At 40.6% G+C, this 18,981-nt stretch overlaps 1 protein-coding gene across 2 annotated transcripts in view; it reads left to right on the top strand.

The window, feature by feature from the left end:
• The window catches only part of LOC139412582 (probable E3 ubiquitin-protein ligase HECTD2), a 48,714-nt gene extending 41,438 nt beyond the window's left edge, over positions 1 to 7,276 (top strand). The window contains exons 19-21 of one of the 2 annotated variants that reach the window (XR_011634715.1): positions 3,992 to 4,141; positions 4,519 to 4,662; positions 4,940 to 7,272. Coding sequence is in view for 1 of the 2 variants with exons in the window: in XM_071159297.1 (XP_071015398.1) it covers positions 4,026 to 4,141; positions 4,519 to 4,662; positions 4,940 to 5,060 (381 nt within the window). In the remaining variant the exon portion in view is untranslated. Of the gene's footprint in view, positions 1 to 3,991; positions 4,142 to 4,518; positions 4,663 to 4,939 lie in introns of both variants that reach the window. The other variant, XM_071159297.1, reaches the window with a different exon arrangement.
• The last annotated feature ends 11,705 nt before the right edge of the window (positions 7,277 to 18,981 follow it).

Raw genomic sequence — 18,981 nt, 5'->3', positions numbered from 1 at the left:
CTTGTCTGAAAATGTTGTAGTTTGGAATTAAAATGTCTGAATTTTTGGTGGTCTTCCTAAGCCAGGATTCAGACACAGCTAGAACATCCGGGTTGGCAGAGTGTGGTAAAGCAGTGAATAGAACAAACTTAGGGAGGAGGCTTCTAATGTTAACATGCATGAAACCAAGGCTATTACGGTTACAGAAGTCGTCAAAAGAGAGCGCCTGGGGAATAGGAGTGGAGCTAGGCACTGCAGGGCCTGGATTCACCTCTACATCGCCAGATGAACAGAGTAGTAGTAGAATAAGGGTGCGGCTAAAAGCAATAAGAATTGGTCGTTTAGAACGTCTGGAACAGAGAGTAAAAGGAGGTTTCTGGGGGCGATAAAATAGCATCAAGGTATAATGTACAGACAAAGGTAAGGTAGGATGTGAATACAGTGGAGGTAAACCTAGGTATTGAGTGATGAAGAGAGAGATATTGTCTCTAGAAACATCTTTGAAACCAGGAGATGTCATTGCATGTGTGGGTGGTGGAACTAATAGGTTGGATAAGGTATAATGAGCAGGACTAGAGGCTCTACAGTGAAATAAGCCAATAAACACTAACCAGAACAGCAATGGACAAGGCATATTGACATGAAGGAGAGGCATGCTCAGTCGAGTGATCAAAAGGGTCCAGTGAGTGGAGAGGTTGGTTGGGGGTCACAGCGATTTAGACAGCTAGCATAGGAGCAAGCTAGCATAAGATGGAGGTCTGTTATTAGCCAAACTCTTGCGTTCAGTCAGTAGATTAGTGGGTTTCCGTGTGGTAGAGGGGATGAATCCAAATCACACAACAACAACAAAAATAAAATAAAAAACAATAGATATAGTTATAGAGGCCCAAGAAGAAAAATAAATCAATAAATAAAAATAAAATAAAAATTGTCCGATTGTCTATTCAGATAGCAGCCGATAAGATAGCCAACGGCTAGCAGGCCGCAGATGAGCGCCCAGGCAACGTTGCGCCGGAGGAGCCAGCCGGACAGTTCCCTCGGGTAGACAACGTCGGCAGTCTAGCCGTGAAGGCCCGGTGGGGCTCAGCGTAGGCAGCAAAACGGGTCCGGATAGGTGACTGCAGCCCAGGAGTGATTGATGGAACTCTTCAGCTGGCTAGCTCCGGAACAATTGATGTTAGCTCCGGAATCGACGAAAGCCGATAGTCACACGGATAGCAGCTAGCTAGCTGCGAGATCCAGGCATGGACGTCCAGAGCCAGCGGCCGAAATCCAGGGACATGGAGAGAAAAAATTGGTCCGATATGTTCCGCTCCGAGCCGCGCTGCGCTGCATCGCGCCGTACAAAACTGGCGATAGATTCTCGAGCCAAAGGACAGCCGATGACCACAAACCGTGGTCAGCTGAGTACCAACGATTAGCCAGTAAATAAGCTAACTAGCTTCTGAACTAGCCCCTGAACCAGCTTCAGAGTAGCTTCTGGACCAGCTTCTGGCTAGCTCCCGGCTAGCTTCTGGCTAATTTCTGGCTAGCCTCTCGGAGGATCACAGATCTGAGGTAAATAATACTTTTTTATATAAATATAAATTGGTGAAACGGATTGCAGGAGAGTGTTCTGAAGATGAGTTTTTGGAAAATTAAAAAAATGTATGTGGAAAAAAAAGTTGTAAATATATATATATATACGGGACACGACAGGACGAGGACAAAAATACGTCTGAACTGCTATGCCATCTTGGGATGACTTTAAGACATGAAGGTCAGTCAATACGGAACATTTCAAGTTTCTTCAAGTGCAGTGGCAAAAACCATCAAGCGCTATGATGAAACTGGCTCTCATGAGGACCGCCACAGGAAAGGAAGACCCAGAGTTCCCTCTGCTGCAGAGGATACATTCATTAGAGTTAACTGTACCTCAGATTGCAGCCCAAATAAATGCTTCACAGAGTTCAAGTAACAGATAGCTCAACATCAACTGTTCAGAGGAGACGGCGTGAATCAGGCCTTCATGGTCGAATTGCTGCAAAGAAACCACCAACACCGATAATAAGACGAGACTTGCTTGGGCCAAAAAAACGACCAATGGACATTAGACCGGTGGAAATCTTTCCTTTGGTGGGATGAGTACAAATTTGAGATTTTTGGTTCCAACCAACGTGTTTTTGTGAGACGCAGAGTAGGTGAACAGATGATCTCCACATGTGGTTCCCACCGTGAAGCATGGAGGAGGTGTGATGGTGCTTTGCTGGTGACACTGTCTGTGATTTATTTCGAAATCAAGGCACACTTAACCAGCATGGTTGCAGCGATACACCATCCCATCTGGTTTGCGCTTAGTGGGACTATAATTTTGTTTTTCAACAGGACAAGGACCCAAAACACACCTCCAGGCTGTGTAAGGGCTATTTGGCCAAGGAGAGTGATGGAGTTCTGCATCATCTGACCTCAACCCAAGTGAGATGGTTTGGGATGAGTTGGACCGCAGAGTGAAGGAAAAGCAATCAAAAATGATGCTCAGCATATGTGGGAACTCCTTCAAGACTGTCGGAAAATAATTCCTCATGAAGATGGTTAAGAGAATGCCAAGAGTGTGCAAAGCTGTCATCAAGGCAAAGAGTGGCTACTTTGAAGAATCTCAATTATAGAATATATATTTGTATAACCATTTTTGTGGATTACTACATTATTCCAAATGTGTTATTTCATAGTTTTTATGTCTTCACTATTATTCTACAATGTAGAAAATAGTAAAAAATAAAGAAAACCCTTGGAATGAGTGTGTGTCTTAACTTTCGACTGTTACTGTGTATGCTTACTCATACTGTACATTCCTGAAATACTTTAGCTAAAATACAATGGAATCAATTTTTGTTCAGATTGTGATCTCTCAATAGATTTGTCAATTTATTTATCTCCTGACAGAGAGGTAATTTAGTGTTTGTTACCTGCCTGGTAATTAAATAAACAAAATACTAATGTTAGTGGGACATATCTGTTTGTCAGAGACACTAAAGCGTCCTAGAATAGGCATTCAGTATTGGTTGAAAACCTGCTGACACTGAAGAACTTAATGACCTACAGAATAGTTTGGAGTTACAGATGTAGGATCTTTAATTTGAGCCAGTTTGCTGCAGCAGGAAAATAATGCTCAGCAAGAGGAAATGTGAATAATTATGTGGATTGTCATTTATTTTTGTAGGGGTTCACACATGTTTCATAAGGGAAATTACAAACTTCAGAAGCTTTTTTTAAACCTCAAAATACAGTGCAAGTTTTACATTGCAAATTAAATTAAGATCCATCTGTATTGTAACACACTGAGTTAATAAGTAAGAACGTTGTTAATATTGGTGCATCTCCAGGATCTGTGGCTGGTTGACTATGTTCAATGTTGGTCTGTCCACAAGTGTACACACACACACGCACACACTGTGGGTATGGTCTGCACCCTGCCAAGTTACTGTATGTCTGAGCCAATCCTAAACTAGTTAAGATCAAATATTACCACCAAGATGTATGGTCATGTAGAATATATGCTAATCACTGTGAAGCACACATTGTAGGCCACAATGAATTTATGTGCATTGACTCAAACACAATACTGATAGACAAGATAAAGCACTGAACTTAAAAAGATCTCATCGTATGTATTGTTGGCATTGTCAGCAAATCCCTCATGTCAGGGACTCAAGTCAGAGCTCTGTGCTCAGCTGTGTGATATAAATCCCTCATCTAAAGCTATGTCTCAAACTAAGCCCTGGATGCATAGTACAATATGTGATGTTACTGAATTACAGTAGGCATAATATAAGACGTTATGTTTATATCACAGGAGGTTGGTGGCACCTAAATTGGGGAGGACGGGCTCGTGGTAATGGCTGGAGCAGAATTAGTGGAATGGTATCAAATACATCAAACACATGGTTTCCATTTCTTTGATTCCATTCACTCCATTGTAGAGATTATTATGAGTTGTCCTCCCCTCACCAGCCTCCTTTGGTTTACACTATAGGGCACTCCTTAGTGATGATGTTGTGGTTGTGCAGCTGCTGAGGCCAGAGGAGGTGGAGATGCTGGTGTGTGGGAGTCCAGAGCTGGACATGAGCGCCCTACAGAGAGCAGCTCAGTACGAGGGCTACAGCAAAGCTGACCTCACAGTACGGTAAGGGTCATGCACACAAACACCCAGTGCATCCAATCTATACAACTATGCATACCTTTTTCATCTTTCACCTGGCCAGCAAACCCTGATCCTGCTGTGAAGTAGAAAATATCCAATATCACAAAGCCTACAGCAACAAGCCATTATGACACACCCATGCAGTGCTATAGGGCCTTTCACTCTGTTGGAGGAACCTAGAGCTGAACTCTTCATACCTCCTCCACTCTCTGGATGCCTGCAGCCAGCCTGTGCCCCCTTACAGCTGTAAGTTACTCCGCTCCCTTCCAGGCCTGTTTACTCCAGCTGCACCCCCCACCCCCCTTTCCTTACAGAAAAGTCACGTTGGCTATGTTTGTTTCTTGTGTGTGTGTGTTTAGCTGTTTTTGGGACGTGGTGCTGGATTTCCCCTTGGAGTTGCAGAAGAAGCTGCTCCACTTCGCCACAGGAAGTGACCGTGTCCCCGTGGGAGGGTTGGCCGACCTCAACTTCAAGATTGCCAAGATCGACGTGTCCACTGACTGGTACTGTACAGTCATCTCATCACTCATTGCCTCTTACTCTCACATATATCCAACCATATAGAACAATATCTAAATAGAACAGCTATTATATGTTGACTTAATTAACTGGTTGACTGCAAATGCTATATGTTGAGCAGCATACAGTATTGTAGAGTGTAAGTGGACAGATATTTAGTGGTGTCATTGTAATCTGTTATAATGCAGCCAGGTTTAGTGCAATGGCAACAGAAGGGCCCTTACAGTAATTGTTTAGACAGGTTATCATTGTCTGTTTCAGGTTACCCATATCTCACACCTGCTTCAACCAGATCTGCCTCCCACCTTATAAAAGCAGGAAGGAACTGAAGCAGAAGTTAACCATCGCCATCTCAAACGCAGAGGGCTTTGGCTTAGAGTGACTCAGTCTGCAGCTATGAGATTCACAGTAAGATGAGAGTAGGTGATTCCTTTCCAAATGTACTTTAGAATTACATTCCTTCAAAAATAGAATTTGATATAGACTACATGACCAAACGTATGTGGACTCCTGCTCATTGAACATCTCATTCCAAAACCATGGGCATTAATATGGAGTTGGTCCTGCCTTTGCTGCTATAACAGCCTCCACTCCTCTGGGAAGGCTTTCCACTAGATGTTGGAACATTGCTGTGGAGACTTGCTTCCATTCAGCTACAAGAGCAGGCACTGATGTTGAGCGATTAGGCCTGGTTCGCAGTCGGCGTTCCAATTCATCCCAACGGTGTTTGATGGGGTTCAGGTCAGGGCTCTGTGCAGGCCAGTCAAGTTCTTCCACACCGATCTCGACAAATCATTTCTGTATGGACCTTGCTTTGTGCACTGGGGCATTGTCATGCTGAAACAGGAAAGGGCCTTCCCCAAACTGTTGCCACAAAGTTGGAAGTACAGAATCGTATTGAATGTCATTGTATGCTGTAGCATTAAGATTTCCCTTCACTCAAACTAAGGGGCCTAGCCCGAACCATGAAAAACAACCCCAGACCATTATTTATCCTCCAACAAACTTTACAGTTACCACTATGCATTCGAGCAGGTAGTGTTGTCCTGGCATCAGCCAAACCCAGATTTGTCTGTCGGACTGCCAGATGGTGAAGTGTGATTCATCACCCCAGAGAATGTGTTTCCACTGCTTCAGAGTCCAATGGCAGCGAGCTTTACACCACTCCAGCTGACGCTTGGCATTGCGGATGGTGATCATAGGCTTGTGTTCGGCTTCTCAGCCTTGGCAACCCATTTCATGAAACTCCTGACGAACAGTTCTTGTGCTGACGTTGCTTCCAGAGGCAGTTTGGACCTCGGTAGTGAGTGTTGCAACTGAGGAGAGACGCACTTCAGCACTCGGCGGTCCCTTTCTGTGAGCTTGTGTGGCCATTCATTTGAAGGGGAGTCCACATACTTTTGTGTATAAATAGTGTATTTTTGTGAGGTCAAAATGTGTATTTTCTTAGCTTGATTTGTATTACACTGTTATAAATATTCAAAACTAAGGCTTTGCTGGTTAAAGAATGTTACTTGTGTCATGAGATATAGATTGTCTTGTGAGGTCCAGGATGTGTATTTGCTGCCTGTTGATGGGCACAGCAGAATCTTTCACTTGTTTGGTAGTAATAAGAAATGTGAGCTCCTGTTTCTATGGTAGCAGTGGAACCATGACTGTGTCTGGCTGTGTGTTTGTTTATCTCTCTAACTATTACGGTAAGTAGCTTTGTGGCCTTATTTCTGCCTGCCTGGTAGACTGCCAATGTAAAGAGAATCCTTTGGTCAGAAACGTTGTGCAGGATCTTTGGTTAAACAAAGCATTATCAACATAAATCTGAAAAGTAAAAGGCACACTCATTAGCGTTATCATTTAAACAAACAGAGCATCACATGTAAGTCAAACCCAGATTGGTTGGGTAATTCAGTATCTTCACACCATCCTGCCTTCAACAACTTTCAGGAAGCTAATAATAGATGTTTGAGTAGCCTGTGACTATGAAAGCCTCCCATTCTAAGACTGATAGACTTGTATCTTCAACCCGTTGGCTCAAAATGATTACATCTGCTCATTAGACTGAAAACTTACCAACATATTTCTGTTTATGTTTTACTACACTAATCTGCCTATAGAATTTAATCTATCACTTTCTTGTCTTACAAAGTAACTAATCATGTGTCAATGTCAGAGTCTGTCACATGAATTAATAATAGTGCATGTTCTATTCTGACTGTAGAGCTACACGGAATGTACAAAACATTAAGAACACCTGCTCTTTCTATCACCCAAAGGACATCTAGCCAACTTGGCACAACTCTAGGAAGCATTGGAGTCAACATGGGCCAGCATCCCTGTGGAGCGCGTTCGACACCTTGTAGAGTCCATGCCCCGACAAATTGAGGCTGTTCTGAGGGCAAAAGTGGGTGTGACTCAATATTTGGAAGGTGTTCTTAATGTTTTGTACACTCAGTTTATAATGTGTATCTTTAGAGCAAGTCCATGATGTGTAATGTAACTGACTGTTGATGATGTTATGTTGTGTTTCTATTTATTTGTAAAAATTACTGTCTAGTCCCAAGTAATAAACTTATCTTTGAGGTTTTTACACTCAAAAATGAAGTTGTCTGATGGTAAATCTTTTATGTTGTGAATCTGAACGATCTGACAATGTGTGCAGGGCCAGGTTAAATGTCGAAGGTTGATTCCATTTGGCAGAATCTCTGAGCTGTTATCAGGCGTTGCTTTGCAAAACAGATATTGTAATTGGTTTAATGTGGCTCCATTCAACTTAATACCCCATATCTATATTTCAGCCTCACACAACCATATCTGAGTTTGAACTACCGCAAGTCGTAATTTAACAGGTCAAAACGGCCTGCCTGAAGAGGAGGAGCACAGAGGACTTGACACCCTAAGAGAGGGGTAGAGGAACATGCTGTAATTTTCAGAAATGGCTAATAAGTCAGGTACCGCATTCTGACAGCTGACTAATTAATACACAGCCAGGGTCATAGGCCACAGAAACATAGTTAAAGGCCCAGTGCAGTCAAATTTGATTTTCCTGTGTTTTATATATATTTCCATAGTATGAGGTTGGAATAATACTGCAAAATTGTGAAAATGAGGCCCTTTTAGTGTAGGAGCGGTTTCAAAAGACTATCTTAAATGTCAGACTGTTTTGGTGGGTTGGAGTTTTGACATGGCCAGGCAGTAAATTAGTACATAGAACAATAAGAAAGAGTTTCAAACCTCTCACTCAGACCACTCACAGACAGTCCTAGCAAAATTCTTGCTTGAGAAATTGCTCTTGGCTTTTGTTTCTTTTCAACCATTTTAATTGAAAACAATCACAGTAAGGTACATAATTGTTACCCAGAAATGATTTGATATTCAGATAAAAATGGCTGCATTGGATCTTTAAAGCATGTTGATGAGTGGCTTGTAAACCAGTGTCATATATAGAAAGAGAGAGTGATAGAAAGGGAGAGAGTGATGAGGAGGAGTAGCATTGTCAACACAAAGTTCACAATCCGCTGCAGAACACTTTGTCCCTGCAGCTTAAATCAAGTGTACCAGAATAGGAACCATCTGTGCTTACAGGGTGACCTAGGGAAATGAGCCAGACAGAGGTGTGATGAATCATTTACACGTTAGGGTGCATTGTTTAAGCAACATTTAGTACAACTTTTGAAATAACCACATACTGTGCACAATAATCATAGAACAACAACTAAAAAAAATACTTATTAATATGACATTATGACAATATTAACATTATATCCAACTTCAGTTGTGACTGCTCTGGGTTGTTCTCACGTGATGCAGTCTAACCACAAGTTGTTGTGATAAAGCATAGACTTAAGTCCCAGGAATATGATTTCCTCCGTGCCATGGCCATGGTTTAGAACACCTTGGTGGTGATTGTAGTATCTGACATCAAATCAGTACCCACAATTTGGTTTGCAAAGGGAGGGTATATTACTGGAAACTTTCTAAGTTTACCAGTAAACGACCAGAAATTTGGTATCTTTCAAGAATTGTATGTAATCTATCACAAGACCCTTTTGGGAACTTCAGATTATCACAGGTGTCTGTAATTATCTCCGGCCCTCTGTGTGGACTTGCAACGCAAAAATAATGAAATCAATCAAATGATTTTAAGCAAAAAAATGAATGACAAAGCTGTGAAACATTATCCTAAATATAAACCATGAACTAAGTGAATACCATTGGTGTTTAATATGAGGGTTTCAGCATGAAATATCCTTTATATTTTTTAAACACTTATTTGACTATGTCAGTATGTATTTGTTGTCAATATTTTTGTGTCAAACTGACTTTTTCCAGTTGTGGAAAAAGTCAACAGTTGAAAGAGTTGCGGAGTTCATTGAAAATAATGCCATTGTTGATTTAGATGCTTTTTTTCATTGATTAGGCTGTTTTCTCTTGAACCATATAGTTTATCTACTAGAAACGCATGGACAAGATGGACACAGATTTTTTTAAATTAATAGTATATGTATATTATTCAAATAGAAATTCCCCAAATTACAATAAATGGCATAGATTATCTGAATTACTGAAATGACTGAAGATTCCAGTAAATTACCAGTAGTTTTACAACTACCCACAATCCATGTCTGTAGAGCAATACGTTTGCAATAGCATAACACTGTTCTTCCTGCCTTGTATGCACTACCCAACCTGACTCCTCCCCCCTTTCTCAAACTCACACACACAAACATACACCAAAAGCAGCATAATTCCTGTCCCCACTCACCACTTTCTACCTCAGAAATATGAAGTTGACAGGCAGGGAGAACTCCTATACAAGGAATATTTAACATGCTCCACCATTGCTGAGAGTTTTACATGGATGAGGAAGTAAATAGTCTCTACAAGATGCATTATTACATTCCACTTGAGCTTTGCAGGGTGCAGAGGCATAAAAAAACTAATTAATCACTTTGAACGCAAAAAAAATGTTATTTTTATGGAATTATATTACTGGTCGATCATGGTTGTAAATAATTCTAGGACCTTTAAAAGGTTCATTGTTCATTCATCTCCTGATTACTACATTTTATTAGGTATAATACAGACTATGGTATGATTCAGATTATTTCAAATCCCCTTCTGAAACAAAAGTATGTGTCTATAAAAACAAGAAGGGACTATCCCCAAAGCTGTACTCACTATGCTGTTCATTGCTCCAGAATAGCCAACTGACCCTTGTTCGGGTTCATGAGGACATCACAACATCACAAACAAATATGCAACCCCATTGGTCATGTCATCTCCTGCCAGACAGAAATGTGATTTCACATATATGCTCACCAGTGAAATAGAAACATAATTAGCTACCACACCCTGGTCTGTATGAGCATCTCAAGCACCATATGTCCATCAGATCATTGAATGTCCTGCCCTCTCACATTATCATCCTACTTGTTTTATCAAAGGTCCACTTGACTGTTGCACAACCCCAACTAGTTTGAGAACACCACAACATCATCATACATTATTTTATTTTTTATTTTTATTTTACCCCTTTTTCTCCTCAATTTCGTGGTATCCAATTGTTGTAGTAGCTACTATCTTGTCTCATCGCTACAACTCCCGTACGGGCTCGGGAGAGACGAAGGTTGAAAGTCATGCGTCCTCCGATACACAACCCAACCAAGCCGCACTGCTTCTTAACACAGCTCGCCACAGGAGTCGCTGGTGCGCGATGAGACAAGGACACCCCTACCGACCAAGCCCTCCCTAACCCCGGGCGACGCTAGGCCAATTGTGCGTCGCCCCACGGACCTCCCGGTAGCGGCCGGTTACGACAGAGCCTGGGCGCGAACCCAGGGACTCTGATGGCACAGCTGGCGCTGCAGTACAGCGCCCTTAACCACCCGGGATTTTTTTATTTTTTATCATTTAACAGATACTCTTACAGGAGCAATTGGGGTTAAGGGCCTTGCTCAAGGGTACAGACCTATTTTTCACATAATCTGCTCAAGGATTTGAACCAGCAACCTTTCAGTTACTATCCCAACATGCTTAACCACTAGGCTACCTGCCTCCCCTAAACAAACATCATCCAGCCATTGTATGGCCTTGCCATCGTCTATCTCCTGCCAAACCAAATTGACGTTTAGAGGAGCTCGGTGTAACACAATATGCACCCATGATGTTCCTCATATATAGGCATACCATTGAAGTAAAAATGAATAGTCTGCTCTCTAAATAATGTAATTGCACCACAGTTGATCACACTTGTTTTGTAATCTCACAGTACTGAGATTAGGATTGGCCTTCACACTGGGGCATATACTGTATTTCTATTCATTTATTATTCTACACTCCCCTTCATATTTATTTGGACAGTGAAGCTACAATTAAAAATGTGTCTCAATACTTCAGTACTTCAGCCTTTTGTATTTGAGATCAAGAGCTCGATTCAATCGGTATCGCTGAAGGCCTGCGCGGCAGGCAATAGAAATGTAAAGACAATATTCCTGCATTCACGGTAAACGCTGCATATGTCGGCTAAATAGGAAATTACCTTTACACTTTAATCGCTGTTACGGATACAAGTATCCTGTGTGTGTATCCTGTGTGTGTGTGTTTCTTTTCTCTCCGTCTCCCCTCACAGGTGAAAATCATCACTCTCCAATCAGTCAACAATCCAATCAACAATCAGAAGACACACCTCCTCCTGTTTCCTACCCTATCACAGTTCCTTCCCCATGGTTTAAAAACCCCATCATTTGTTTGCTCTAGAGCTCAATCTCTTTGTAATGCCATGTTGGTAGATCTCTGCTCTTGATAGATTTCAGTAGCTCAATCTCTTTGTAAATGCCATGTTGGTAGATCTCTGTTCTTCATAGATTTCAGTAGCTCAATCTCTTTGTAAATGCCATGTTTGTAGACCTGTGTTTCACTCGCTCTCTGTGTATTAATTAACCTCGTTTGAGCACCTCCAAATCACTTTGTCATCTCCTGTGAGTATTGTTTTTGCTTATGGTGTTTGCTGGTGGGAAAAAGGGGAAACCAAGACAAGTCGCCCATGGGCATACACTACCCGTAGGTGAACTTTGTTAAATACACTAGTTAGAACTGGGCGGACCACCCACTGCATTTTTGGTTAGTTAGTTAGCTGTTAAAGTAGGCTAGTCTAGCTTAGGGGTGTTTTTGCATATTTGTTTCTTTCCTTGGGTCCAGCTCAGCCCCTTTTCCTGCTTCCCCCATTACCGTGTGTTTATCAAATAAACCTTGAGTTTGACGGTAGATTTCAGTTGTCCTGGTTATTACGTTCACACTTTTACTTTGTCACAATTATAATTTGCATGAGTTATGTTACGCGTCTCATTACCATCCCCCCCTAGACTGTCGGGCCAAAAGGGATTCGTAACAATCGCGCTACAGTGCAGATCTTTAACGATACGGATTAAATCAAGCCCCAAATTATTCATGATGCAACGGTACAGAATGTCATCTTTCAATTGAGGGTTTTTACTTTTTATGAGGGCACTTTATGGGTCTAGTCGCCCCATGTAAAGAAGTCATAACTATTTGGACAAATTCATTTGTAGTCAAAAGTTGGTCCCATATTCTTTGCTGGTGTCCTTTGACAGCTCTTTGGTCTTGACCATAGTGGAGTTTGGAGTGTGACTGTTTGAGGTTGTGGACATGTGTCTTTTATACTGATAACAAGTTCAAACAGGTGCCATTAATACAGGTAACGAGTGGAAGACAGGAGCTTCTTAAAGAAGAAGTTACAGGTCTGTGAGAGCCAGAAATCTTGCTTGTTTGTAGGTGACCAAATACTTATTTTCCACCATAATTTGCAAATAAATTCATAAAAAATCCTACAATGTGATTTTCTGGATTTTTTTTTTCTCATTTTGTCCGTCATAGTTGAAGTGTACCTATAGTGAACATTTATTTGCAAAATATGGTGGAAAATAAGTATTTGGTCACCTACAAACAAGCAAGATTTCTGGCTCTCACAGACCTGTAACTTCTTTAAGAGGCTCCTCTGTCCTCCACTCGTTACCTGTATTAATGGCACCTGTTTGAACTTGTTATCAGTCTAAAAGACACCTGTCCACAACCTCAAACTCCTGTGTTCCAATGGCACGTTGTGTTAGCTAATCCAAGTTTATCATTTTAAAAGGCTAATTTATCATTAGAAAACCCTTTTGCAATTATGTTAGCACAGCTGAAAACTGTTGTTCAGATTAAAGAAGCAATAAAACTGGCCTTCTTTAGACTAGTTGAGTATCTGGAGCATCAGCGTTTGTGGGTTCGATTACAAGCTCAAAATGGCCAGAAACAAAGAACTTTCTTCTGAAACTCATCAGTCTATTCTTGTTCTGAAAAATGAAGGCTATTCCATGCGAGAAATTGCCAAGAAACTGAAGATCTCGTACAACGCTGTGTAATACTCCCTTCACAGAACAGTGCAAACTGGCTTTAACCAGAATAGAAAGAGGAGTGGGAGGCCCCGGTGCACAACTGAGCAAGAGGACAAGTACATTAGTGTCTAGTTTGAGAACAGGCATTATTCACGGTTCATCAATGATTATCCATAATCATGGTAGCATCCGTATGAATGTTGAAGTGTTCAGAAACATATATTCTTACTTACAATAAAAGTGACTCAATGGCACAAGAAATTATTCACCATTCAGTTTCTATTGGACAGAACGTAATCCAAAACACAACCAAAACATACCACAAATGCATCCAATAAGTTCGTAGAAATGGGCCAGGAATATAGGACTAAATACTAAACTTTGACAACTTTAATGCACTATAAGTGAATTTGTTCAAATACATTACTTTTTCAAATGGGGGACTTGACACATTGTGTTTTTATTTCTAAACAGTAAAACAGATATGTATGAAAGTACTCTCATTCTGTTCTGCTGCCTAATATTAAAATTATTAAAAATAATATCACAAATGCTGAAGAATAGAGCCAAATGTGTTGTTAAATTGCTTCACTGTCCAAATACAATACATAACACAGAACCTGTATAACAGAACCGGGCCTTGGGCTAGGGACAAATCTGGGGAGGGTGTGGTAGGTGATAAAGTTATTTAAAAGGTAAGCATATCTGTGAGGAACATCACGGGTGCATACTGTTTCATCACACACACACACAGGCACACACACACACAGGCACACGGAGAGAGAGAGAGATCACCTACAGATAAGTAAACCTGGAGAAGAGCCCCCTAAGCAAGCTGTTCCTGGGGCTGTGTTCAGACCCCACAGAGCCCCAGGACATATATATATGAGAGAGAGAGAGAACACAAATGCCTGGATATATTTGGATTGGTGAGAATGTCATACTGTTTAGTATAAAGTTGTTATCAACGTATCATTATGACCCCAGGAAGCTATTTTTGAACCTGAACCCTTCATGTGAGGGACACACTGATCGAGCTGCAGCAGCAAACATACCTAATGAAGCAGTTCATCACAATACAGAGGTCCTGTCTGCAGCACCTAAAAGTATAGGCTGTGAAACATCCCCATAACCCCTTATATTTTAACACTGTGTATCTGTAGGTCTACACTATTATATAAGCCTGCCCTGGACACACTCATATTGCCAAAACAGGTGCCTATCTCTGGAAACCAGAGAAACCTGCATTTTATCAAATGCCTGATATAACCATATGAATCAAATCACCTGGAACTTGTTATATCACAGCTTGCAATATGTCCCAAAATGGTAAATGTGGTGCCTGTTGGATTGAGAGAAAACATTTTACCATGTCAGTTGGCACTGTATTGGTCTCGTTTCCAGCCTCGTGTCTTTAACACACAGCTGCTATATTATAGCGCCGATGTAAGCTTGCCAAGCCTGACCAACTCAGTATCAATGGGGCCTGAATGCGGTGCCTGGTTACATGCTATAGAGCTGGAAATATTCTGCATGCAACAATTCAATCTATATGGATACATTTTGATACACTAGATGGTAAATAACTTGGTTATAAGGTGAATACAGCCAATATGGATCTACGGTTGCTCACCGTGTAAGTGACATTGTACACCACATCATTAATGCTAGGGGTCGGTCACCTTAGCCCACCATGTTGGACTTGTGCCATTACTATACACAGCCCTGAGTAGTCACGTTGCACCCGGCAAGTCAACAGCATGTTCTGGCTGAGCAGGACTTTCCCCTCTAGGCAGCATGCCATGCTCTTCATGTTGATTCATCCTCCTCTCATACAACAGGCCACCAGGCCTGTCCTAGTTGCTATAGTGAACAGGACCGCAGAGGATGTGTGTCTGTTCAAACACATTAAGATGATGTTGATTGTTTTTTGGGCCAAATTTTATGCTGAATGGATGGATCTTGACTTGTGAACCTTTCTTAGGAGGGGTGAGCATGGGTATATGACAGAATGTAAACAAAATAATGGCTGTAGGGTCAGAATGAATGAATGAACACCGATTGTGCTTTGTATATTTAGATGAATGTAGCCAGTGAGGGGTAACAGCTGTCCACTCATGGCGGGTTGGGGTGAGGAGTGCACTCCTCTCGTCTTTGTTGTCACAGAAAGGCCCTTGGTTTATGAGACTCACGTGGCCGTTTTTTTGGTTAACCCAAATTCCACTTTCCTCAGTACTTGATGGAAAGGAAAACAAGCTCTACTGTTTCCAAATGACAACACAATGGAGGTACAGTAGATATGTTTCATGTAATTTCAAAGCCTGTATACAGGCTTCTGAATAGCAAGAACCATGTGACTCTCTACACCTCCCTCCTTGTCTTGCTCTACCTCCTTCTCTCCCTCTCACTCTTGCTTCCTCCCTCCCTTCCTCCCTCCCTCCCATGTTCCGGGATTCTTCCGATGGCATTGAGGAGTACACCACAACAGTCACTGGCTTTATCAGCCGGCATTAGTTGTAAAAACACTGCCAGTTAGTGTAATTCAAATGTACTTTTATTATGTTTTATTTTGACTTTTTTTTCTCCTTTATCTTTTGACCATCATTCTCTCTCTCACACAGCAACTCCATTCCCACTTGTCTCCAATTCCACATACCAACCCTCAGCTTCCCTCAGCCCATCCCAACCCTCAGCTTCCCTCAGCCCATCACATCTATCTCTGCTGGCCACCCACTTTGTATTTCTATGCAACACATATCTTTCAACTATACTATGATGTTTAATGTACAATTTCAATCTATCTAATCGAATAGAATCTACAGATTGCATGTTGAAGATAAATACTTTTACTAAGAGTGTTAGTATATTAGTAGTTGACTGACCCGGTCTCTCCAGATCTCCTAACAGTACTATTTCTATGGTCAATTTTAGATCAATGCTATGTAATTTCAGCCATTCCTGAACCTGAGACGAGAAACAGGCTACCTGAGGGCAATACCAAAATAAATGGTTTATTGATTCTGTATCCTCAAACAAAATCTGCAGAGCTTCGATGATTTTATGCCCCAAATATTCAACATTTTGTTGGTGGGAAAAAATGCTATATAATAATTTTAGCTGAAAAGCACGAAGTCTTGAATCTTGCATTGTTTAATATATCAACTCATACACCCTGGAATCGGTACATCAAAAATCTCTTCCCAACTATTTTGCAATCTGTATGGCACAGTTGTCAACATCCTGGTCCTCAAATGAAACTGGTATACTTTCCTATTTATGCTATTTTTATTCCTCTGCCAGTTTGATCCTTTATATTGGGCAGACAGACCAGTTCCCTACCTCCTCCTGCTGCCACCCGCCTCCTCCATTTTTTGGGGCAATGCTGTAATCTTGGATTGAGCAGACTTTCCCCTACAATTCTGAACTCCATGAAGGACATAACTCTACCATTACAATTTACAATATAATTTAAGAACAAAATACCCTTTTCCAACATCTTTCCCATGAATACAGGTATTTTATCAACCAGCACATTTGAGTTCAGCCATAATATTTGTTGTAATATTTGTTCTATCTTTTCAGGGGGTTGAAATTGTAGCCAGCTCTGCAATGCTTGTTTGAAAAAGACAGATACTTTGAAAAAAGTATCATTTTCAAATAATTGAAAATGAGACATGGCAATCTGCACAAAAGGAAAAGCAATTTTTAAACAATGGATGAGCTTTTCTTATTAATCTACTTGAGAACCATTTAGGGTTCAAATAAAACTTTTGAATGAGTGAAGCTTTTAGAGAGAGGTTTAGTGCTTTTATATTTAATAATCTCAACCCACCCAATTCATATTCATTATATAGATAGGCTTGTTTTATTTTGTATATGATTTGAAAAACGAATCATCAGGAGTAGGCAGCTCCATAAGTAAGTGAGTAAAATCAGTTAATCATTTTCCATAAATAGACAGGCATTTACCTCTCCATGGTTGCAGGATCTTGTCTATTTTTACAAGTTTTCTATTGGAATTCATTATGGAGAGCTTATTTATATATTTTGTGATATGAATACTGAGTATGTCTACTTCACCATCAGCCCATTTTATCGGTAAGCTACAGGGTAATGTAAAAGTTGTATTTTTTAAGGATCCAATACGTAATATTGTACACTTATCATAATTAGGTTTTAGTCCAGAGAGTACAGAAATGTTATCTAGATCTTTAATGAGACATTGCGGGGATCTAGCTTGTGGACTTAACATAAAACTTGAGTCATCGGCATACATGGACACCTTTGTTTTTAAGCCTTGGATTTCTAATCCTCTAATGTTGTTATTTGATCTGATTTTAATAGCTAGCATTTTGATGTCCATAACGAATAGATATGGTGACAGCGGACACCCTTGTTTAACTCTTGACAATTCAAAACTCTCTGAGAAGTAGCCGTTATTTACTATTTTACACCTGGGGTTGCTATACATTATTTTTACCCATTTTATAAGAGAATTACCGAAATTAAAAAAATCCAGGCATTTATAAATAAAATCCAGTCTTACTTTATCAAATGCCTTTTCAAAATCCGCTATAAATACCATTCCTGGCTTCTTATATGTTTCATGATGATCTATTATTTCTAGTAGTTGTCGTATATTATCTCCAATGTATCGTCCATGTAAAAAACCTGTCTGATCAGGATGAACAATACCTGGTAAAACCCTTTCAATTCTGAGTGCTATGCATTTTGCTAGTATTTTTGCATCACAACATTGAAGTGTAAGTTTTTTAGATAGACTGGGTCTTTATATTTGCCATCTGGGTCGTTTTAATAATATACCTTCCTGCTGAGTACCTGACAGACTACCATTTCCATAGGAGTAGTTAAAACAATCTAACAATAGAGCTTTAAGTATATCAAAAAATACTTGATATACCTCTACCGGTATGCCATCAAGCCCTGGGGTTTTACCAGCGTCAAAAAGTTATTCCTCTGTAATTTGGCCTTCGCACTGATCTTTCTGTACATTTGTTAATTCTCCATTTTTTATATTATTTGAAAATAATTCTTTACCGTAATCTTCATTCAGTGGGAGAGGATGAGACGGAAAAGAGAACATCTGCCTAAAATAATTAGCTTCCTCTTTTAAAATATAATTCAGAGAATCATAGATGACTCCATCTTCAGTAACGCGTTTCTGCAAATTATTTTTGTTAGCATTCCTGTATTGGAGATTCAGGAAGAATGTTGTGCATTTTTCTCCATATTCCATCCAGTTTGCTTTATTTTTGTAATAGATTACATTAGATCGTTCTTGAATAAGTTCCTCAAGTTTTTTTGTTTTTCCTCCAACATATTTTGTTACGTTTTTATTGCTATCTACCTGTACTATTAGTTCATGGATTTCACTTGTTAGTCTTGTTTCTTTAGCCAGAAACTGCTTTTTTATTATTGATGAATATTGAATTGAATGACCCCTGAAGGTACATTTAAAGGTATCCCAAACAATAAGGGGATTTGCTGAACCTATATTATACTGGAAATATTCAGTTACAGTTACAGGGGGTTCTTCAGGGCTGGTCAGAGGAGTGTTCAGGTAGGTGTATGGGAGTTTCCATTGGTGCCACGTCGGTGGTGAGTCCAGACCAGGTTTCCACTGTGTGCATTCCCCCTGAATATGCCGATTTGGCTATCGCTTTCTGTAAGAAGAAGGCGACTAAATTACCACCTCATCGACAGGGGGATTGTGCGATAAACCTCCAGGTGAACACTGCGCTTCCAAAGAGTCACGTGTACCCATTGTCACAGGAGGAGACGTTGGCTATGGAGACAAATTTCACGGAACCTCTGAGACAGGGGTACATTCAGCCCTCCATTTCACCCGTCTCCTTGAGTTTCTTTTTTGTGATAAAAGGAGGGAGGTTTGCG

Source organism: Oncorhynchus clarkii, chromosome 1 (genome assembly GCF_045791955.1).
Source record: "Oncorhynchus clarkii lewisi isolate Uvic-CL-2024 chromosome 1, UVic_Ocla_1.0, whole genome shotgun sequence".
NCBI classification, from domain to species: Eukaryota; Metazoa; Chordata; class Actinopteri; order Salmoniformes; family Salmonidae; genus Oncorhynchus; species Oncorhynchus clarkii.
The sequence above is the reverse complement of the archived record's forward strand: the minus strand, read 5'-3'. Positions and strand labels throughout refer to the sequence as shown.